This window comes from Indicator indicator, chromosome 4, assembly GCF_027791375.1.
Source record: "Indicator indicator isolate 239-I01 chromosome 4, UM_Iind_1.1, whole genome shotgun sequence".
NCBI classification, from domain to species: domain Eukaryota; kingdom Metazoa; phylum Chordata; class Aves; order Piciformes; family Indicatoridae; genus Indicator; species Indicator indicator.
In genome coordinates this window covers 36,472,567-36,495,680 of record NC_072013.1, presented here as the reverse complement: position 1 = coordinate 36,495,680, position 23,114 = coordinate 36,472,567, and the positions used below count along the sequence as shown (strand labels likewise).

Here is a 23,114-nt window from a genome sequence, read left to right as displayed (position 1 = left end):
AAGTAACCTACTGCGTAAAGGCTACTTGGATGTTTTCATTGCTAAAAAGAACTTTGTGTATGTGTGTGGAGGATTTGAGCATCTCTGCTCTGGAAGATACCCAAAGGATGTTTAGTCATCAATCCCAGACATCATTTGTAACTAGCAGCCAAAATGACACTCCTGCACTCTTCCCTGGGCTGACAGAGGGCAGAGGAAGCTGTTGGTCTGGTGCCTGCCTCCCTGGCACAGAAGTGACACTCAGGGAATCAGCAGCAAGCTTTACCAAACACCCCCACATTCTGGCTTTCCTTGACAGTGTTGGACAAGGGCTCCCCGCCCCGCGGGCAGGCAGCACCAAAGAGGAGTCCATAACCCCCGAACAGGAAGAGGAGCATCAGAAAGGCAGAGTCCCACGGCCGGCCGGCGCTGCGCAGCCTCTCGCCCCAGCCAGTGCTTGTTCAGCGCTCCCTGCGGGCTGCGAGCGGCTCACCTCTGCCCGGGGCCGTTCCTGTTCGCCTCTGTCTGCAAGGCCAGGTTGTGTAGGAAGGGAAAAAGCTGCCACCACACTTGATTTCTGTTCTGCTGATGCTGTAGAGGAGAACGGTTGAGGAGAGGTTATTTATATATCTGAAATTGCAACACACCACTTCTCTTTTCCAATAACAACTCAGTTACACTTTTCAAGAGCAGACACTTTAATCCCATCAGCATAACAAGGGGGTGCAGCAAGGGATGAGGGGAGAGAGGGAAATGATAAGTTCTCCAGAAATAATTGTAGCTCTAACATTACAAAAAGAAAAGAGCAGACCCTTTATGCATTGTGCACAAGAGGATTAAACTTTTTTTTTTTTTTGCTTGTAGGATTTTGCAGAGTTTAGCCAAGTGCTGTTTTTAATCAGATTGGCTTCTGAGCCTTTCAAAAGCCCCAGCTGCATGAACAAACAACCTTAAAAAAAAAAAAAAATCCACCTTCACCCCAAAAGTTAAAAAAAAAAAAGAAAAAATATAACTGGTGATCCATCTGTAAGTGATTTGACACCGTGAAGGTCAAAGGGTTAATCTTCAATTTAAACCACACTGCTGAGACAGCAAAACTCTGATTTCATCTAGTACAAGAAAACACATTCGTGCACACACACACTCCCCCACCCTCCCCCCACCACATTTTCCTTCCCAGCATCTCCAAGATAATACTGCCCTTTTTATAGCCACTTTTGACAGTAAGCCATAAATAATCAGCCTTGGAGCCCTTTCCTACTGACTGGAGCCAATTAAACCTTAAGCAAGAACATACTTGAAAACACACAAAAAACCCAAACCAAGAGGTTATTTCAGGTCCCATTGTCAAGGAAGAAACATGGGAGTTGAGTTTCAGGGGGACACCAGACTACATAATGCAACTCTGGGGCAGGGAGACTGTTCCTTCTTTTGTTATGTGTAATCACCCCTGCAAAAGCAGCTCCGATTATCCCCCCACCTCCCCACAAGTTAATGGCATCTCACACAAACAGGTGGGTTTCTCTTTACATTGCCTAGCCTGGGATACTATTTCACCTCAATAACCCACCCTCTATTAGAAGTCAGCCTTTATTTTCTCATCCAGAATTCCATATTTGCTAAGCAGGACTGATCATTTCTGGAAAACAAACCAAACCAGCCCGAATTCCCCCCCACCCCACCCCACTGCCCCGGCCCCCCAGTCCCTAGCAGAGGAGGAAACAGGAGACTGGCTTCCAACAACTTTACCACACTACACAGGAGTTCATGAAAGAGCACTGAAGCAGGTTATATGAACAAGATGTTTCAGCTCAGATTAGCCCAGCAGGGCATAACAACACTGTTGCAAAGCATTCTTTACATAATCACAAGCGAGAGAGACTTGCAACTGGAGTTGGTGTACTGGAGAGGTGTCAAGAGGCTGCTTTTAACCCCCTCCCAGGTAGTCATTACATCATATTCCCGTTTCAGCGTGAGCAGATCTGTGCCACTGCGATCACAAGCTCACACTAAACAGGCTTCAAAACACTGTGCTCATCTTGCATCTTAGCAGTTGATCACTCTGCTTACCCTCAACATTTAACAGTTGTCTCCTGGATTTAGAAGAGCTCACACATCACACATTTCCGCACTGCTGCGTCTGGAGCATAACCCACAGCCAGCGACTCTGGAGCCTTCTGGCATTTGTTCTAAGTCAATCAGCCCCGGGTTCAGCCCAGGCTGACCCTCCAGGCACTGCAGGGCTCACAGGTGAAACCTTAGGGCTGGGTTACCAACAAAGAGCAAGATGCTCTTTGGGGTTTGTTACGCCTCTTGGTCTGACCAGGCTTGCCCTTCCTCACCCAGCTCCAGAAATGCTTCTCAGCCTCCCCCACAGAGTCACACTCCCAAACCTGCTCAAACCTGCACCTGGAAGCACAGTGCCCTAATGACATCCAGACACTGTTGTGTTTATCAAGCTACCACAGCTCAGGCAGACTCCTCAAACAAGACAGCTTGGGGAGGATGTCAATGGAGGGTGCAAGCACAATGCTGCCTTCTGCCATGCTGCAAGTAGGACACAGTGCTTGGAGAGCACAGTGGCCAAACACGCCATAGATGGTCTGAAGATAATCTGCTCTGTTTTGGCAGATTTATTCTATTGGCAGCCATGAGGGTGAAGAAGTGTCTCACTGGGACTCAGAATGGGAAATGCAAAAGGATGTTTAGAAAGTGTTATTGAATTTCTAAACTGGAAATATATCTCAGTTCCACCGACAGCCCCTCTGTAATGGAAACTCATCAACTACCTGAGGGGCAGGTGGCAGCAGCCGAGCTGGGCTGTGCAACTCCAACTCCTGCACACTGTCAGGAGGACAATCCCCATCTTAATGTCCTGCTTCATGTAGAAGAAGGGTTTGAGCTTTCATACATTGTAACAGGCTTCTAAATTCTCTGTCTTCTTCTTAGGTTTTGCATGTCACCCCCACAGAAAAGGATCACTTGTTCTGTGCAGGGAAAGGTGAAGGAGGGAAAAAAAGAATAGCACTCCCCTCCCCCTTATTTGAAGGGGGGAAGCTTTCTGAGGGAGGCACTGGGTTTTATTTTACTCTGGTAAATAAAAAGTTTAGAGCTCTACTTATAGAAGGATTACAAACCTGCAAACGAATCCCAAAACCCAGTGGGATATGGTATCACAAACCCTGAGAAAAACTCTTACACTTTTCATAGTTTATATTTTATTGTGTTTATTTCATTGCCTTGTGAAGGCACTCTTTTGGTATAGCCTTTTTGTCTTTCTCAAATTGAAAACATTTTCCACTATTTGCGTAAGACACTCCAAGAGTTTTCCATGCAAGAGCAGAATAGGAATTATTTTACCCTTGTTTCCCCAGCTTATAAGAAGCAAAGACTCTCAAATTACCTTATGAAGGATGTTGACACTGTTAATTTTGTTTTGAAGTTAAAAAATAGAGCACTAGGCCCAGGGCAGCTCTCCAGGTTTTATTCCTAGACATAGGGCTCTTATTTCCCTGGGCCTGTGCTCAGCCAGCATTTCCTTCCACAGTGCTCTGGTCCCACACACACTTTCACCATCTCCCCTGCTGGAGCAGCTCGCTCAGCCTGGACAATGAGCAAGGCCAGAATTACTCTGATCAGAGGTTGCCTTTACTGTTGACCAGGTCATTGTAACCCATCTGATCCATGCCATCATGTAGCCAAGGTGATGACACAGAAAGGTGACCTAAGAAGAGGAGCAAGGTGGGACTGCTTGCTTCAGCAGCAAGTCTAGCTAGTAGGGTTTACAGAGTTATGGCTTCACTTCTGGACTGATCTGCTTCTGTGGTACTAGCTCAGCATGGGACAAGAGCCACAGAATGGAAATGGCAGATACTCCTTGCAGGAAAGAGAAATATTTCATAGAAAGAACTTTCCTAGCCTAAAAATGTCATTTTCCCAAGTTTCAGTAGCTGTTCCCTAGATGTGCCTCTGCCAAAACCAAAACACTACAGCATTTCAAGACTGAGGGTTTTTTGGTGTGGTGTAAGTTAGCTGCCAGGAAGGACAGAAAACCCAGGAGAGTGACTCCATGAATCTGGCATCCAATTTTTTTCAGATGTGATACGTTTCAAGTAAATTCTTACAGTTTTCTGAGACTCAGAATTACTGTGGCATAGGTTTATCATTTTCTTAAACTTCACCATGCTGCTACGTCTCTCATCAGAATGGTTCAGCCCTCAGAGGAACTGCTGCACAAAGGCATCAGGGATGAACACTTTGCTACCTCCACAGTGAACAGTGTGGGTGGCTCCTGAAGCCCCTCCTGCCTCCTGCACTACCTGGGACCACAGATGAGACTTGTGAATACATCAAGTCAACACAAAGCTGGAAGCACATAAAACCATTTCCTATGGCAGCTGCTGCTTTCTGAAGGGGATATCCTTAAGAGATCTGTCTGAGGGGTCAGCATGAATGATTGGATGAGTCACCAGGCCGGTTTACAGGAAAAGTGTCCTCTGAAGCAGCAGTACCCCAGTGAAGCATATTCCATGCACTGTGCTGAACTAAACCCCACCATGCTGGTAAACAAGTACAAAAAACCCCATACACAGACCAGAAAGACTTTTATTGGAAGCAAATGAAAGCAGGACATGACTGACCCAACACTGCCTCTCCGTAATTAATTCCTAAGACACGCTTCTGCCTGTCTGTGTAGCTGTCTGCCAAAGAGCAGCCCAGATGCCCAAAGCTTGTCACTCCTACCAAGTTCTTGCAAGGAGTGCTCACAGGAAGATCAGAACAGGTAACACACCTTGAAGAAAGCACTGTCCTTCTGATACGGCACCTTGAATCCTTGAGCATAAATGTTCAAGGGATGGATGGGATTCACTTTTATACTCGATACATCTGTGCCGTAACCAAATAAAGAATATGTCCATCACACACACACATCTTCTGTGGATCTGGCACCTGTGTGTCACATACCCAGAAGGGCACACCTGTCTGCACTCTGGGGCAACTTTTGACTTTGCTTCATGGCTTCCAGATGGCTAAGGGTCAAATCTAATCCCATCTGAACTAGAAGAATTAAAATATGGCCATACATGGCACTACTACAGCAAAACAAGAATGGCATACGTGCACCTAAACCCATCATTCTTCCTTGAATGACTAATACACACATTAGCAGTAAGTTGTTGGGGTCTCAGTTTTTCACTGAAAACAACAAACACACCAGGAGCAGCTGCTGACTCATCACTGAGGGCTGCTCTGGCTGCCAGGTGGCTGCAGGCATATTGTGCTACCACTAAATATGCTTCATCTGAGAAAGACTAGAAAGTCACAGTCCCCAAGGCAACAGAGGTTACAAAAGGTGTCCCCTGCTGGAGAGGGAAGTGCAGGCCAATGGAAGCCAGATACAAATCTTTCCAGCTGTGATTCCTAATGACCAAAGAATAATGCATGTGTAAAAGCAGTGGGGAAAAGGAGCAGAGAAACACCAAAACACCCAAATGTTCCTAACAGAGAAGAAACAAAAACGGAGCTAAGTGGCACAATTTCTCCTGGTGACTCAGAGGAGGACAAGGATCTTCTTCAGGGATCTGTGCCCTTCTGCCTTGCAAACTCTTAGGTGGGACTGAACTTCTGGCGGAGGGAGGCATCCCCTCAAGCACTGCTTCTTCTCCCCAAGCCTCCATCAGGCTTTGTGGAGTGTGGCAAGAGCCATGAAGCATGGCAAGCACCACGAAAAGTGCTGACAGGGAAGGACACACAGAACAGCATGGCAGAAGAGATGCAGGGTATAGCAGATCCCCCAGGGGCTGCCTAGCCCACGCAGGGGGGGCAGCACTGACCCCTGCTGAGGCAACGGGCACACGGTGCTGCTCAGTGCCCAGAGCTGCAGGGCACAGCTGTGCAGGTGGGCCCTTGCTCAACTCTGGTAGCTCACAAACAGGCAGCCCCTCGCCTTCCTCTGCAGAGCGTGCAGGAAGGGGAAGCAGACAGACGCCATAGCAACAGCCAGCTGACAGCAACCTGGGAAGGGCAACCCCCGGCCACCGCGTTCCCAGGCCCCCAGCCTTCCCCTGCTGCATCCCCGAGGGGCATGCCACTTACTCTCCATAAATACACTAAATAAGGGTCTTGCATCCCCACAGAGCCACACCTGATACTGTCCTCAGCCTGCGGCAGGGGACCTGGGGGGCATCTGCCCTGGTGCTGGGGGGTGGAAACAAGGGTGCAGGAAGAGATGGCCAGACCTCACCTCCACACCCAGCAGACAGCATCTGTGCCCTCCACAGCCCCAGCTGCAGGCAGCAAGCTTGGGCAGATCTACCCCCTTGCACCTGACAGAGCTGTTCTGCAGCCAACCCGGTCGGTCCCCTGAGTACACAGGCTGTGGGGGGGACTGCCTTTCGTTTCCCATTGTTTCCCTCACCACCAGCACACGGGGGGAACCTGCTGTCAGACCGCCAGGGCACAGACAGCCCTGACTCCTGAAGCACACCTCGGGTATGGGACAGCAACACTTCAACAGCCCTCAGGGCATGCTGCTGCCTGGCTGTAGGGAAGCCTGAAGGCAGGAGAGTGGGCAGGGAAGTGAGAAGGCAGGCAGGAGGGCAGGGAGGCTGGGAAGTGGGAGGGAAGGTGGGAAGGTGGGAAGGCAGGCAGGCAGGCAGGCTGGAGGGTAGGAAGGCAGGCTAGAGGTTGGGCGGGCAGGAGGGCATGGAGTTTGGAAGGGAGGCAGGCTGGAGGGTGGGCAGGCTGGAGGGTGGGCAGGATGGAGGGCAGGGAGGTGGGCAGGCAGGAGGGTGGGCAGGCAGGGAGGTTGGAGGGCCAGGGAGGGAGGTTGGAGGGCAGAGAGGTTGGAGGGCAGGGAGGCTGAGAGGTTGGAAGGCTGGAGGGCGGGCAGGCAGGTGCCGCTGCAGGCAGAGCAGCCTCTCTCAGCGGCTCTGATGACTCAGAGGCTAAATTTAGCCAGCGATATAAACACAGCAGCCACAGCACAAACACTGCCGGGCAGATCTGCTCTCACGCAGGCCCTCTTGGCCACTCCTCCACAGCCTGCAGCCCCTCCGGAGCCCTCCTCAGAGGGTGGCTGGAGACCCCCGTTGCCAGCAGCTTGTCAGACACTGTAGCATGAAAAAAAAAATCTAACTAGGGTTAACAGAAGTTGCCTCACTGCTTTTATTTTTAGCTCTGTGCTTCTTCTGCTGTGGGGTAGTCCATTGGCAAGGGCAGTGACCGAGCAGAAACAAAAAACCCACCCAAACATAGGGCTGTAAAGGCTGGCAGGACATGCCTGCTCAATGTCTTGAGACAAAGCAGGACTCTGCAGTCCAGCACTTGCTTCCCTGCCTTTCCACCACAACATTTAACCAAGGGAAATACAAACATGCACGCTCCTCACCATAATCAGTCCACACATCCCATCACCCCCCGGCATGGCAGTATCTTAATAAGATCAAGTGACCTAAGCACAGGACTGGAGGCAGAACAACTGGGTCCCAATCAGTGATCCCTGCACGATCTCAGACAAGTTATAACCTGCACTTCCCAGTCTCCCACACTAAAAGAGAAGTGGGATATTACCACAATCATTTCTTAACTGACAAACAGTTTCTCAGCTGTCACGCTGCTGCAAGCAGAAAGCAGGCTCCAGAGCCAAGGGAATGCAGAAGAGCCTGTGGAGACTGCTGGGGCTGTACAGGAGAAGCAGCAGGGCTGGATGGAATTTAAACCACAGTGATACAGGTGATGTTAAGGAATTCTGCAACCAGAGCACTTGTCTCAAAGAACTATTTTGTGATCTTTAATGTAGGCAGCCTCAGCCTTTTGAGGCTGTGGCCCAACTGCCTTAAGGCCCTGCGGTCCTGTGTGCCAGGGTGAGGGATTTGCAGTGCACTGCTGCACAGAGCATGTGCTGCTCTCCTGCCACCCAGCTCCCTTATCCTCTGCCCACTTCCTCTAGCACAGCTAGGCAGGAAGCTTTGCTTTTTAACATTATCCCCTAGTTTAAGCAGGATCAGAGTCATAATATGTTTAAATCTTTAGTCAGTCAATAGCATGGAGAAGGCTGATGCAAAAGCTGTGTGGTTTTCACTAAATCAGTATACAGTGGTTGTATGGCACTGTTGTATCAGGAGTTCACAGAAACCAGCCTCCACCAGCTGCAGCCTTATGTGGCTGCCTGAGCAAAAGAGAGGGTAAATACATGCAATAGTTCCCCCTAAATACTCTTTCAGCATCTAGCCAGTTTGAGCTCAGGACTTCCCAAGTCTGTTTATTTAATATCTCCTTCAATGGTCATAAACTTGTCCCGATTCCCTGTGAACCCAGAGAAAATGCTGGGATGCACAATATGCCTTGATAAGAGATTCCACAGCCCTACCTATGGCATGAAGAACTGCCTCATTTACTTTGAGCTGGCTCCTACTAACTTGACTTGACTTTACCTAGTTCTTGTACTGGGAGAAATGACTCTATCCATCTCCTTCATGTCACTTTTGATTTTTGTTTCATATTGCTACCCCCTTGCTTTTGTGGTGGTTTGTTGTTCTTTTTTGTTTTGGTTTGGTTTTTGGCTTAGCAGTCCTAGTCCAGTTTTTCCATTTTTCATACGGAAGTTTCATCATTCTTCTTGCCTTTTTCTGAAGCTTTTCCAGTTCTGCTGCTTCACTTGTGGAAGAAGGAAATCAGAACTATATGTAACATTCAAGACATGGGAGAAACATGGATTTATACAGTGGCATAACTACGTTCTTGTTCTCAGTTTCCTAACATACCAAAGAATATTATTTCAGATCAGATATGAAAGGGTCCAGCAAGTATCTCTTAACTTAAATGCCAAGTAAGCATTTCCATAGGTGGCAAGATTTCAGAACAGGTGCTAGACAAGGGGCAACAGCTTGCTATGCCATATATACGCATAGGGAAAAGTGCACTTCCAAGCCTACCTCCTTCTTCATTGTAATTTGTCAAAATGGAAAAAAAAAACAACAAACAAATCTAACACTAAGTGAAAAGTCTGTCTCACTTCCTCATAGCAAGTTTCTGACTCCACTGGCTATGAGAATCCCTCTTTCTCCTATGGCACCCTCCTTCTCTCAAGCAAACAATCCCAATGCCATACTCCTGCAAGAACTTTGGTTTACATCTCAATCTTCCCAACCTCACAGCCATGCTACCTGTGCCCTTTAAACCATGCTCAATCACTTCAGGAATTCTCCATCTGATGCTCTTTCTCACCATGCTCTTGCATCCCTGGCTGCAAATTAAAGTCCTGCAATGGGCAACCCAGAGACCACCAAGCTGAAGAGTCACTGCTGTATACTGCAGCACCAACCAGCAGAGAAGATCCTGAAGCATACTGCCTTAGGAAGTGAAAGCCAGCACTCACCCAAGTGTCAAAGAGACTGCAGGTACGAGCAACGCAGGGAGCCTCTGCTGCAGGTTCAGCTGCAGAACAGCATCAGACTCTCTGCTTTGTTAGGAACTTTTTCTGAGCATTTTTCCTAAAATGTAGTCACCAGAAAGGAGAGTTTTCTGCAAACAGCTCCAGCTCAAAACAGCAACTGTTACAAACGTGCTCTGAGTGTCCTCAGCAACCCATGGAGGCTGGGATGCCTGTGCAGCGCTGTGTGCCCACTCTACACCACTCAGTTTCCACCCAGAGACACAGGCTCCCTGTTGTGTAAGCAGAAGTGTATCAGGCCTCGATAGCTCTCTTGAGAGGCAGAAGAGAAAAAGAGATGCAAAATAGAACAAGTTTCACTTTCAAAGGAAAACAACAGTTTCTCCTGGACACTCTCAGTGTCATTAACTCGAGGCAAATAGGTAGAGACCTAGCCGTTGGTCCACAGCCAGTATGGATGCAAGCATTCATGCTCCACAGGCTGCTTCAGTCCACCGTGGTGATGGCAAGAGAGCTACTTGCTGAACCAACTGGGGAACTTAGAGAAACAAAGTTCTCTATAGCTAGATCCACAGAGGCTTTTTTCAGCATGGTCAGCATATCTAAATCAACTGCAGGATCTCTGATGTGTTGGAAAGAGGCTTTGTTGTTGTTTGTGTGCACTTATTTACTCAAGAAAGCTCAGCCCTGATTCAGCATCTGGTTCTCATTGAGGCTCAGCTTTTTTTAAAACAAGCTTTCCAGATGGGTTGACTGAAGCACAAAGAGGTCAAGAGACTTGTCTGAGGTCATACAGCAAGTCAGTGGCTCTGCTTGGACTTGAGCCCAGAACTGTTCAAGGCTACCACTCCTTGGCTCTTAAAGAGACATGAAGTCATCTTATCACCATGAAAAAGAGATGTGATAAAAGCAGTCCCCTGAAAGCTGCAGCCTGCTTAGAAAGAGTTATTTTATTTGTAAAAAGCTGCAGCGTTCCAGTGCCTCAATGGAGCAAGTCAGACCCAAGGGGTGTGACACTAAGAGCCTGTGTCACCCTCCCCACTCTGGTACAACCCCATGCTCTTATGGGGTGGCTTTACGTGGTGGCTGCTGCCGTCCCTGCTGTATACTCACATCTCATCCAGCAGTACCTCCTGTTGTGAAATATGCTGTTGGTTCAGCACAGGTGAAAGCCCCTTCACAAGGGAAGGACACCCAAGTGCACTCAGGACCTGGAGTAGAGCCCAAGTCTTTGCTGCCATGGTCTGGACTCGTGAGAGCCGCAGGCAGTACATCCCAGACGAGTGACCAGCAGGTCCCCTAAGCTCAGATCTGTTCTCCATAAGGTCAAAATGCAGCAAGCAGCTCACAGATCCCATGGCAATAGTACACTTGTTCCAAACCAGGAAGGAGGTGGCAGGGTTCTCCTGCAGAAAACATGCCTTCACTCTACCTTTTTTTTTAACAGCGGCAGTGTGAGACACACATGACCAATGGAACATTGCTAGAAACTACACAGCCTCAGACAAGCAGAAGGTACTGAAGAGCTCAAGAAAACATAGATGGGTCTCACGTGTCATTCTGCAGAGCTCTCTGCAAACTGGATCAACCTGTAGCAGGCTCTGCTACTTAAGAACACAGAGTGTTGCCAGAGTCCTTCCCATAATAAATTCAGCATCTTCAGGAGATGAAAGCCACAGTGCTAGGGAAATCTGTGTTCTTGCTCTAACAACTGCTCTAAAGGATGCAAAAGCCAGGTCTAAAACTACTGTATTCTGTTTAATATATTAATAGGAAATGAACCCCTGAAAATGGTGTGCATGCCAAAAGCAAGCATAGGTGCAGCCAACTTTCTTCCTCTTACAAGAGGCATAACCAAAAAACTTTTGTATAGCCAAGAACCACAGAGTAAATATCACAGTGCTCCGGGAACCCAGGGAAGAGATAACAGTGTCCCTCCAGAGTTCCTAGAGTGGGATGGGGCTAGACCATGCCTGCAGCTGAGTCCAAGGACAACTCAGTGACGTCAGCCTCAGCAGTTCTTGCCTGCTCAGATCCTCTCCCAGCCAGGGATGTACATTAACCAACAGCCTTTGTGTCAAGACAGGGTTGCTGCTGCAGCAGCAGAATGGGAGCCAGACCAGGACTACTGGAGAGTCTGGCAGAACCCAAGAACCATGAGCAACTCTATAGCTGGATGGGTGCACTACTCCAACACTGAAAGCCTTGCCTAGCTCCCACTGAAAGGACACAGAGGTGTTCTTTGCCTAACTCCCACTGAATGGGCACAGAGATGCTCTTTGCACAGGCTCACAGAGAAGATGCTTTGTAGGCTCTGAGAAGAGGCACAGTTGCTGAAAACCAGGCTTGCTCTCGCTCAGGACTTCCCAAGACCACACTGGTGTGACTAACTTTGTGGTATTCTAAATCTGATTCAAGACACCACTCTGGAAAGTTGGTTTTGACCAAATGTTTGAGACAAGCTGGAATGGGGCACCAAAATCAGGGATTAGTTTCACAGCAAGATAAACGACAGCCTGCTTTTCCATGTCCCGCAGCCTGCCCTTTCCAAACCACAACACAACATGACCCGGTTCAAGTCTCCGGGGGCAGAGCTCTTGCTCCTGCAGCAGCAGGCTGCGGAGTGGCCGCGCACAGGACCGGGGGGCGTCTGCGTACGAGATGCGTGCCAAAAGCCAAAGGAAATCTTCCGTGCAGGGCTGGGCGGGAAGGGACTGGGCATGACAACAAAACACTCCGCGGGGAACGGTGCCTTGGACACTAGCATGGGGCTCTGGGCTGAGTTTTCCTGACAAACAAGAAAGAATCCCGAAACGGATCCAAACGCCGAAGCCTGTCCCGGGTCAGCCGAGCAGCACCACTGGCTGCGCCGCTCCGCCCTCGGGTTAACTTTTCGAGGTATTTGTTACTGTTTTGTTTTCAAATGTAAATGGCTGAGCGGCTCCCCCCTCTCGTCACAACTTGCTGCTCTTCCAGTTCAAACAAAGCCAGCGGAGCTCCTCCTCCACTGGCTGCGCGGCCGGGCAGCCGGCGGCCGGGCGCCTTTGTTTACCAACCCTGCCACAGGCCGGGGGCGGCCACAGCCCTGGGGGCGGCCGCTCGCCTCGGCTGCCAGCCCGGGCCGCGGGCAGCCCCCGCCGCTGGCAGCTCGCCCCGGGCTGCAAAGAGCCCCACTCAGGGCACCTTCATCGGGGCTGGCTTGGGTGGGTGCTCCTGGATGGATTTCCGAGGCATAGACATCACACAGATACGCTCCCTCCCACCCCCAGCTGGTCGGCGTCGGGTTACAACCAGTTACACCAGTTCGCTCCAGGGCGCCGCCACCGAGTCGGTTAACCTCCCCTTCTTGAGAGGGTCTGGCTAGAGAGCACTGGGGGGCTTCAGCCATAAAGGTGGCACTGGAAAAAGCCTCATTCAACCACCCAAGTTAAGAATCTCGCGTAGCTCGTTACTCCTCGGTTTGCTCCATCTACATCTCTACAGCCTAATCTGCTTGCTACAGCTTCTTTAATCCTCCTGCTATTTTGAGTTCAAGTCCCAGAATTCACTCCCCTCTCTGATACCAGATACAGAGAGGACCAAATCTTTGCCTAGCCACATGCCACATCCTGTCCCCAGGACAGATCCTCGCTTAGCCTTGAGGAGAAATGCAACAGATCCTACACTTAACAGAGCATCAATTCTCAGAGTGAGAAAAGCTTTCTGCTCCTCTCTGCAGTCACCAAGTGTCAGCTTCTTCATATGCCAGCAGATACACACTCTCCTTGGTGGCCTTGCATGGAAGTGTTGAAGTGCTGCCTGCTGCCAACCCCCTGCCACGTCTGACAAACTCTGCATGAGCTGGGATTTACATTTCATCTCAACAGGGCAAGGAGAGCAAGGAAGAAACAACCAGGGGGTTTAGGGGTGCTTGGTTTATTTTGTTTCTTTGAAGAATAGGGTTTCTTTTTTACATTTCTTATTTAAAAAAAAAAAAACAAACAACCAAACAAACCAAGATTCAGGAGTGTGGTTTTCAGACCTGATGGCATCTTACAGCTGTCTTTTGTTGTGAGGAAGTTAGTCACAAGTCTGAGACACTAACTAGGACTGGATGACAGGAGCTACTAGCAAGTCTAACATGATCTAGATATACTCTGCAAAATTTCAGAGAACTACCCCAGACAACGAGTGCCAGAACAGCCTTCAGGCTCCTTGTCATCTCCAAGATAAGGAGCTGATATAAGCTACAGAAGAAGATTTCACCTCAACACGAGGAGAAACTTCTTTACAGTGAAGGTTCTGACAGAGCACTGGAGCAGGCTGCCCAGGGGGGTTGTGGAGCCTCCCTTTCTGGAGACTTTCAAAACCCACCTGGATGCATTCCTGTGTGGACTACCCTAAGTGATCCTGCTCTGGCAGGTGGGTTGGACCTGATGATCTCTTGAGGTCCTTTCCAACCTGATATACTGTGATACAGATGGCCACCTGGGCCACAGAAAAGAAGACACTGGTTGTGAGGAGAGTGGAAAGCAGGAGTAAAAGCTTCAATTAAAGAGCAAGGGGAAGATCCCTGGGGAAAGCCTCAGTGCCCCCATTGCTGATGAACTGGAAGATCTGGAAGAGCAGCAGCTAACACAGAACAGCTCCCTTCCCAGGCAGTAAATGCAACCCATACATTCTTTTCCTTCCACCTGCCAATCTTTAGGAAGAGGCAGCAGTCTAGTGTGCCCGAAGTCCGTCAGGATACCCCTGCTGTATTATCGCCGCTGGCAGGCTGCTGCCTTGGACAGCAGCCCACTGAGGTGATGCCTGGAGCTAGTCTTACAGCACACCACTCTGGGATGCCTGAACCGCCACCTCCCCCCCCAGAGACACCCTACCCTCTGCATGTGGAGCCGGTGGAACTGGTCAGCAATGCATTGCAGCTTCCGTGCCAGCTGCACCTCGGCACGCGCCTCCCGATGGCCTTCCCCAGGCTCCTCCTGCAGGTGCGGATCCAACGCAAAGCCAGCTGGAGGAACATGTAAACGGTAACCAGCACTGCCTACAAAACAGGTATCAGGAGAGTCATTCTTCCAGTGCAGAAAAAGCTCTTCTGCTCAGTGCTTTATGGAGGACAGAGCTGCACATAATCCCACATTTCTGACTCAGGCTACAGGCCAGTTCCTGAAGCCCAAACAGTGACTGTACCATAACCATGCAGTAAAACATTTGCTCACTCTTTAAGTAGATCTATATCAGTCAAGCAGAGCATTGTGCTGCTTCCCATAATCAGATGATTGGCAGGATCTTGCACTTGGTCCCTTTTGCTTCTTTATAGTTCAGCCAAGTGCTTTTTTTTTTTTTTTAATGACAGTTTTGCGGTTTTACAAGATCTGCGCCTCAAGTTGTCTCCCATTAAAGGTTGCTGTATCTTCTCTGTCAAACTTTTCTCGGTCTCTGGCCTTTAGTGGGATTGATTTGTATTAAAGCTGAACTGAATACACAAAGCTGAGTGGCATCCCACCAGTTACTAGTAAAATACTGGATGGACAAGCTACTTACTGAACACTTTAACTCCAGTAAAAAGACTAAAAGTTGTTTAACTAAGTGTAAATTTTTGCAGTTCCCTCTCCACTGAAAGCTTCTAGGAGTCTTCCTGTGTGGATAAGACCACTAGAAGCTAAACAATGTTGGCAGATTGTGAGGTACAAGGTATGGTGAGCAGTAAAATAAAATGTGACAGAGGGAAAAGCAGTGGGAGCATCAAGGACAGCAGAAGCAAGGAGCAAGTGTCTGGTTCCTGCAGTGGACAAACAAAGGTAAGGAAATTCAAGCTGTCTTTCCTGAGGGAATAGGACCAAAGCAAAATAATTTCGTTCCTTTAATAAAATGTGCTTGGGAAGTGCTAAAGGGACAGTTTTCTTGCTGCAAAGCTAGTGACACTGGAGTGCTCTTACCATAGAAGAGTCTCCGGGGCTCTTCAGTGACTCCACAAGGCAACATAACATCCTGACTGGAAGAGGACGGGCTGAGTGTTTGAGTTGCCTTGTCCTGCTGCTCAGGATGCCTGATACCGGGACCACAGCAATGTGTGAGGGGGAATAGTTGAAACCTCCCCAGAAGGCAGCTGTAGGACTGGTTCTGTGTGAAAATGCCAGTTGCAGTCATCTCACCAGGCTGACCTGCAAGTCCAAAGTCATCAGAGTGAAACACGTCATCGTCCAGCCCATCCAGGCTAGAATAGTCCTCTTCCAGGTAGCTGGGGCGATCCATTGCTCCTGCAATAAAGGGACATTTGAGGAAACAGCTAGAACACAACCCGAACGCTGTCCAGGAGAGAATGCCTTCTGCTCCGAGAGTGAAGCACAGCCCTTTCTTCCACGTCTGCTTGCCTTCCTCCCTCCCAGTGCTGCCCATCCGCATGGGCAGGAGAGGCAAGTGACTCAATGGTGAAGGTCGGGGCTTTGTGGAAAGTCTTAGAGTACTGAGCCTGAGAGAGACAAAGTTCACACGTGTCCAAGAGTCCACCCACAGCTCCAGTTCCACAACTGGTCACAAGGAGAGACCCAACCTCCAACCCCAGCACACAGACACTGAAAAGACATTGTTATAAAAAGCAATCCTTCAGATCACCCTCTGCCAGTCAGCTTCTTTGGGGCCTCCTTTGGCCTGCCATATCTGAACCTTACGGTATGCCCCTATCTCTTACTTGATGAAGAAAAGCTCTTGTAATCACAAGGCTGCAAGGCCAGGCTTTTAAGAAACCCCAGTTGTTGCAAAACTCAAGAGCTGGCCAAGCCACTTTTGTGAAGCTCTTTGACTTCTCCCTGTAAGGGCCAACTTTCAACTTCTCATTTCTTCCATCTGCTTAACTTAAGTAAGACATGTCCCAAACCTGGGAATGCAGTCATTCCATCACCCCTCTTACCCACCAGTCTACATCCATTATTAGTGCTTTAGTCCATCCTACTACTAAATCCAAAGCATTGCTGGTGTCAGTGCTCAAAGAAGGACTTTTGTAGCAGCCATAGGAAACACTCCTGAGCTCTACTGCAGCACAAAATTGGACAAAGATGGTGGGGAAAAAGACCCCCAATAAACCCTAAATGACTATTTCAGATCTCTTTGCAAACATAAGTAATTAGAAGCAGATTTATCAAAAAAGACACAAGTCCCTTTACTGTTACCTGTGCATCTAACCCAAATGGAAGACAGACTCCTAAGAGATCCATCTCCAGGATTTCCACCCAGTTCCAAACAAGGCAGTGAAATTCAACTCTTCAGGTCTCTTCCTTTGCTCTGGTTTGCGAAGCATTTAACAGAACAGAAGACTAGCAAGAGGAATTTCAGGCCTGAAGGAGACATTAACAACAGTTTTAGAAGGATGTGTTCAGCACTCCCCTTGGTGCTCCCATCTCCCCCCTGATGAGCAGCACTCACCACAGCAATGTGGCTAGAGGAGACAAAATGACACAGCGGTGGAAGAACTGTTTGCACAGGGCTCTAACCTGGGGAAACTACAGTTATTTAAGCTGTTGCATCTTAGCAGTTTACTTAGGCCAGTCGCTACTCCCAAAGAGGAGTCTGCAGAGCAAACAGGTATCAGCCCCACAGCTGGCCCAGCTCCGATGGATGACAGCAGTGCTGTCTGGGCACAGCACTCACAGCGTTCTCATCCATGGTTTAAAGCAGCACACCAAAAAGAGTTACGGGCCCTGCTGACCTCCTGCCAGACCTGCTGCTGGATCTCCATCACCTGAAAGGTCAGGTGACAGCGTGTTTTGTCTGTGCAGCAAGATGTGCCAGATCTCACCCATCAGAGACCCACCGGCACCTGGGCATTCATAAAGTGCAACAAAGGCACAAAGCTTGCCGGTCCACCAGCCCTAGGCAAAACAGGGCTTTAGAGAGCAACAAGTTTTACCCGACCTCCTGCCATACGGTCCGGCTCTTTTGCAGAGCTCTTAAGAAACGCTGAAAAGCGAATGCCGAAGCACGTCCCACCGCTCGCTTCCACTATCTTGATACGCTGCCGTGTCTCGTCTGGGACAGACATCGAAGGGCTCTGGGGGCTCTGCCCGACGGCGAAGGCACGAATGCAGGAGCCCGCGCCCTTCAGCGCCGTGTCCGATCCACCGGAAAGCCAGCGGTGCAGCCGAGCCGAGCCGGCTCCGCACGGCCGCTCTGACAGGCGGCGGGCCGGGAGCCGGAGGGAGGGCTCAGCACACACGTGCGTGCCAGCTTCCCAAAACAAAGCTGGCCGGCCTCGCTTCGGCACCGCCAACTACTTTTAACTCTTCCCCGTCCGAGTTCCAACTCCGTAGATTCAGGTTGAAACGCGGCTCCTCCGGGCAGTGCCGGGGGACGAGACCCCCGAGGCCGGCGGGGCAGCCCGGGACGGGCTGCGCTGGCTACCAGTAATAAGCCTACATCAGCAAATCGCTGCCTTGTCGGTGTCCATCGGGCTCATTTCCAGCCCGTCCGCTCCCCACTTCCTTCTCCCCGCATGCCGGAACACCGCGAGACCCCGGGCAGGAATCACTTCGTACCGCCCGGCCGGGGCTGCCCCAGGGCGAAGCCCCTTCCCTGTCACGATCGCGCCCGGACTCGCCGCCGCGCTAACCGGAGATTTGGCTCAGAGGGGCCGGCTCCCAGCGGCGAAAGGACTTCCTGAGCACTCACCGAGAAGCGGGACAAGCGTCCCGCAGGACCGCGACGTCCCGGGACCCGCCGCCGCGCCTCCGCACCGCCACACTGCCGCCACCGCCGCCCGCGGCCCCGCGAACAGCTGACGGCCGCTCCGCCCCGCCGCGCCCCGCCCCCGACCGCCGGCCAATGGGCGGAGGGGGGCGCTGCGAGGTGCGCCGCCAGGAGCAACCGCCGCGGAATAGGGCGGGGCAGGGCGGGGCGAGAGGGACGCACCCCTACGGGCCGGCCCCGCCTGAGCCCGGCCCCGCCTGAGCCCGGCCGCGCCTGAGCCCGGCCCCGCCGCTCCCCCTCGGAGGTGAGGTTGGCGCTGCCGTGTGTCACCCCACGACTGTCCTGTTGCGGACGCCGGCCGGCCGAGGGCTGTGGCAGAAGCTCGGCTTCTCTTTTCGCTGCTCTCCTTTTCGTTGCTGGGTGTGGGAAGGAGGAGGAGAGGGCCTGGCCCCAAGCAGCGGAACCAGGGGAGCAGCTTGCGCTTAAAAACTGCTTTTTCATCCGCAGTCTGCGCGAAAATAAACTGCTCCGTTATGTTCCTTGTCTGTCAGGCTTCAGCGGGACCCAGTGGTGGGAGCAGGGCTCGGCCTGAGCCTGCAGCCACAGCAATGCTCCTGAGCTGGGAACAGTTACTGGCACGTCTGCGTTTAAAAGTGCTGGGAGTTTAACTCCAGCTAGATATCTTCGAACAAAACTCTTAATTCTTTACTTCAAGGAACTTCTTAGGAAGTTCTCCTTGGCTTTTAGAGTCTGAACATGACGGCCGAAAAGTCCCTGCAGCATGTCAAATTCCTTCCTGTGCTTAACTGGTACACAGGACTAAAGAACTGAAGCAGTAAGGATAAGGTGCAGTGCTTTCTTTGGAGCCCTCTCGTTAACGAGATGCAGAAAAACAAAAGAACCCAAGTCTCCTGCTCCAAACGAGCTCAGTGCCCTTTACTCTGCCGTTGACTTACCAGCTTCTCCTGAAATCAACAGCAAAGCCTCACGGAGCTCTGGGAGGCAGGACCCAGCTCCTCAGCACCCTGCCAGGCTGTTTTTAAAACAACATCGCTGGGAAGGGAGATTTTACACCCCAGCCGGCAGCAGAGTAATGTTAACTGCTGTCAAGTCTGCCCCACAGTTACTGAGGGCTGGGGGAGAGATTGGAACCCCATGACTAGCAATAGGATGCAAAGTATTGCAGGTCCTTCCTATCACCTTGTCCTGGCCAGGCTCTGTGAGCCTCTCCGGTTAGATGCTTCAGAGTTACTGTGATCTCGACTGAGGTATTTACTGTTGCCATTAACAGATCAGCAGGCTAATAACATGCATTATCTCCAAGAACCCATTTCTTTATGGTTCTTGTCCAAGAATTCATTTCTGCTCTTCTGTTTGCCAGAAGGCTCGAGCCTTTGCTTTATTACAAGAAGATCACAGTATCACAGTATAGTAGAGGTTGGAAGGGACCTCATGAGATCTTTGGGTCCAACCCCCCTGCCAAACAGGATCATTTAGGGCAGTCTGCATAGGAATGCATCCAGGTGGGTTAGGAAAGTCTTCAGAGAAAGAGACTCCACAATCTCCCTGGGGAGCCTGTTTCAGTGCTCCGTCACCCTCACTGTAAAGAAGTTTCTCCTCATGTTGAGGTGAAACCTTCTATGTTCAAGTTTGTATCTATTGTTCCTTGGCTTATTGCTGTGCACCACCCAAAAGAGCTTGGACCTCTCCACTTGACACCCACCCCTCAGATATTGATAGACATTGATCAGATCCCCTCTCAGTCTTCTCCAGACTAAATAGCCCCAGGGCTCTCAGTCTCATGTTTGACTTGTACCTCACCACCAAGTAAAAAACAAAGAGGGTTCATTTATTTTCAGTAAGGACCAGGATCTTAAATTAATTAAGCTTCATTACCCACTTCTGATAGCAAAGGGAGTTGTGAGTAGGAGGGGAGAGGAATGCTATCCAAACAAACAAACAAACAAACAAAAAACAAACAAACAAACAAAAAAAAACAACAAAAGGCATTCTATATCCTCAAGATGTTCAAATTTTATCATACTGATGGTCAGGCCCTGGCAAACTGCCATCTGCTGGAGGGCTACTTCTAATTCGGAAGTGCATCGCTATAAATAAAAATGAATGTACTGTGATCCCAACCACTTATGTCTTCCAGACTGGGTAATAACTGCCTGCTGCTCAGGCTCATTAACAGTGAAAACAGTACCTGAGCAGCTTTGTTTTCAGCTCCTTGAGCTGCAGTTGGGGCCACACTTTATATCCACAGAGGCTGCACTTTTGGAACTCCTACTGTGCAGAAAATGTATAGAAACTGAAATCTGTGTGTGTATAACCAGACTGGATGGTAAGAGAGCTCAGGAAGGATATTTGTGCCTTTCAGTGATTAAAAAAAGAGATATGGCAGCATTGCTAAGTGAGGGGACTCAGAGGGATTCCTTGAGGAAATTAGACATTGTTAAGAAATGGCTCTGAGTAAATAGACCGAAACCAAGACAGAGACAGTGAGTCTGAAATGGAAAACTGTGAACCAGGGGGCAAGCTGTACCCCCATCCCCACCGCCCTCTGCCAGAGCACTCCTGCAACAGCCTGGAGGCAGACGTCCTACCTGTGAACGGGACCCCAGGGACACACTCTGCTCATTAGTGTAACACTGGCATTTGGATTCCAGAGATAAATCTTCACTCACAGGCAGCAATGTCCCTGTGGCATCCGTGGAGGGCAAAACTGTGCCATCCTGTAATCCTCTGTCAGCCTGCTCTACAGCTCAGAGGGCTACTGAACAAAATTGCTTCTCTTATTTAGTTAGCTCTCCCCCTCCTACATATCCCCATTGTGTCTCCAGAGCTCTTCCTCCCTTCCCTGACCAAATGCCAGCACTGTGCTGTAATTGCAGACCTGTTGTCAGCTCAGGCACAGCTCTGGCGAGCTGCTCTGCCTGGGTGGGCTCCGAAACCCACACAGGACCAACTTGGTGTTGCTGGGGGTAGGCTTGGTTCATGGGCTCAGCTTTCATTTTTATTTTTCTATTTTGCTAGCTCTCATGGTTGGAACAGGGAATTAAGGGTAGCCTGATGGCTCACAAAGCAAAGGATGAACAAGAAAGGTGTTTGGGGTTGATTCTATTTATTTTGCTATCTTAAGAACGTTTGGCCAATGGGGTGGTTTTCTAAGGGGCTCAGCATTAGTGCTGAGGAGTGGCAAACACTGTCCTGTTTCCTGCCCTGACACCTATCAACAGATTTTCTAACTGTGCTCTGCCACATTGACTGTTGTGTGAGACAGAAAAAGCCCAGCTCGAATTTCAGGTTTTGACTGTCCTTGTGCATTCCTCAGGTGAGGCAGCCTCTTGGAGAAGGTTGGCTTCTGTCCTAACAGAAGGGCTCCAAGAGTCCAGCACCTGATGCTGGCAGGAAGAAGTGTTGCACATTTAATTTAAAGGATGTGTTGGGAGCAGGATCACTTGCTGAATATAAATAACCATGAAAGCATATTGCTGAGAGAGATGGACTTCTTCAGCCTGAAGAAGAGAAGGCTTAGGGAAAACCTCAGCACCGTGGAGCAGTATGGAAAGGTTGGCTACCAGGAGGATGGAAACTCCCTCTTTACAGGGAGCCCCATGGCAAAGACAAGGGGTAATGGGGACAAGTTACTGCTGGGGAGATTCCCATTGGAATCCAGAAGAAAATTTTTCACTATGAGTAGGGCATTGGAATCATCTCCCAAGGGAAGCAGTGGAGTCCCCTACACTGATCAGTTTTGAGAGTCAGCTTGATAGGGTGCTGGGCCAGCGCATTTCAACTAGGCTGTTGGTTTTACCACATGATCCCTGGGGTCCCTTCTGACCTGGCATTCTGTGATTCTGTTGGGATTTTCTTCTGAAGGGAGCAGATTTTAAGGCAGCTCACCAGGGTTGCTCCTTTTTGCTTTCCTGAACCCAAACCTGAAACAATCTTTTTCTCCACAGGTGATGGGGAAAACATCATGCTGTTTTGGGGTGCTGCACTTAACTCCTACTGCAAATGCTGAAGCAGAAGTTTGCATTTACCTTTTCCTTTCCTCCCACAAAGATTTGATATACAATTTCATTTTCTCCAAGGATTTGCCCAATTCAACAGAGCCTTTGCACAGAACAGAATCTCTACAATGTGCTAATAATTTAGAGGAAAGTTCTCATGAAGATTTCTTTTCCCTTTTATTGAAAAAAGAGACCACCCTAAGGCAGTTGTTCATACCTCTGGGCTTCTTCCATTGCCCATCTTTCCCTCCTGCTGCTGTTTTCCTATCCATCTTCCTCTGCTTCTCCCATATCATTCTTATGAGTTTCCCTCTCCTTCCTTTGTCATCTTTCCCTCCAGTGTTCTGGAGCAGCTCCTGCAGCACAGCTGCTTCTGCTGCTGTGTGTACTGATAACAGAGATGCAGCCTGGCCCATTCCTTGACAGAGGCAGAAGAAAGCTGTCTTCAGAGGGGTGAGATCCAACTCTAACACAGCAGCATGTTCTTGAGCACGGGTAATGGACACCGAAGAGAGGCAGGACTCTCCGGACACACAGAGTGCTGGGCAGAATGAGGCCTTTTCAGTGCACAGTTAAATGTCATGCCTGGTTAATGTGTAACCTTGGGGCCTGACACCACAGCCTTTGCAGTCTGCTGAGACTGACTCTGGAACTTCATTATCACAGAACTGCACGGGGGCTGAGGCTGGAAGGGACCTCTGAAGGTCACCTGGTTCAACGCCCTTGCTGAGGAAGGGCCATCTAGAGCTGGCTGCTCAGGACCATGTCCAGATGTCTTTGAATGACTCAAAGGATGGAGACTCCACAGCTGCTAGTGCAGATAACAAGCTCAAGATATGCAAGGGATGATATTTATTGCATTTAACCCCCCCAGACTTCCCCAGTCTAGTTTTCCTTTTTTTTTTTTTTTTTGTTTTAAGTTAACTACAATAATCAGTCTTACCTTTGGGCACACACACAGATTCTAAGTTCCCTGACTTTTCATTATTCTCAGTGCTACTCAGGATGTAAAATAGAGGAGCCCTTGAAGAATCAGGTCCTAGCAAAATACATTGCAT

The 23,114-nt window shown here is 49.7% G+C and overlaps 1 protein-coding gene across 1 annotated transcript; it reads right to left on the bottom strand.

Moving 5' to 3' along the window:
• Positions 1–468: 468 nt before the first annotated feature.
• BMF (Bcl2 modifying factor) lies at positions 469–15,610 on the bottom strand. Its single transcript, XM_054400588.1, has 3 exons — positions 15,520–15,610; positions 14,236–14,399; positions 469–570 (listed from the first exon to the last, which is right to left on the bottom strand). The coding sequence occupies exons 1-3, from the start codon at positions 15,608–15,610 to the stop codon at positions 469–471; spliced, it is 357 nt and encodes a 118-aa protein (XP_054256563.1).
• Between the last annotated feature and the right edge of the window lie 7,504 nt (positions 15,611–23,114).

What these genes read in the sequence shown, in the direction of transcription:
- BMF (XM_054400588.1), bottom strand. Translation starts at nt 15,610, where the DNA reads ATGGATCGCCCCAGCTACCTGGAAGAGGACTATTCTAGCCTGGATGGG. An exon ending in TGATGACTTTGGACTTGCAG is followed by an intron (nt 14,400 to 15,519) that starts GTCAGCCTGGTG and finishes CCTGTTTTGTAG; the next exon opens with GCAGTGCTGGTTACCGTTTA. An exon ending in ACCGGCTCCACATGCAGAGG is followed by an intron (nt 571 to 14,235) that starts GTAGGGTGTCTC and finishes TCTCCTCTACAG; the next exon opens with CATCAGCAGAACAGAAATCA.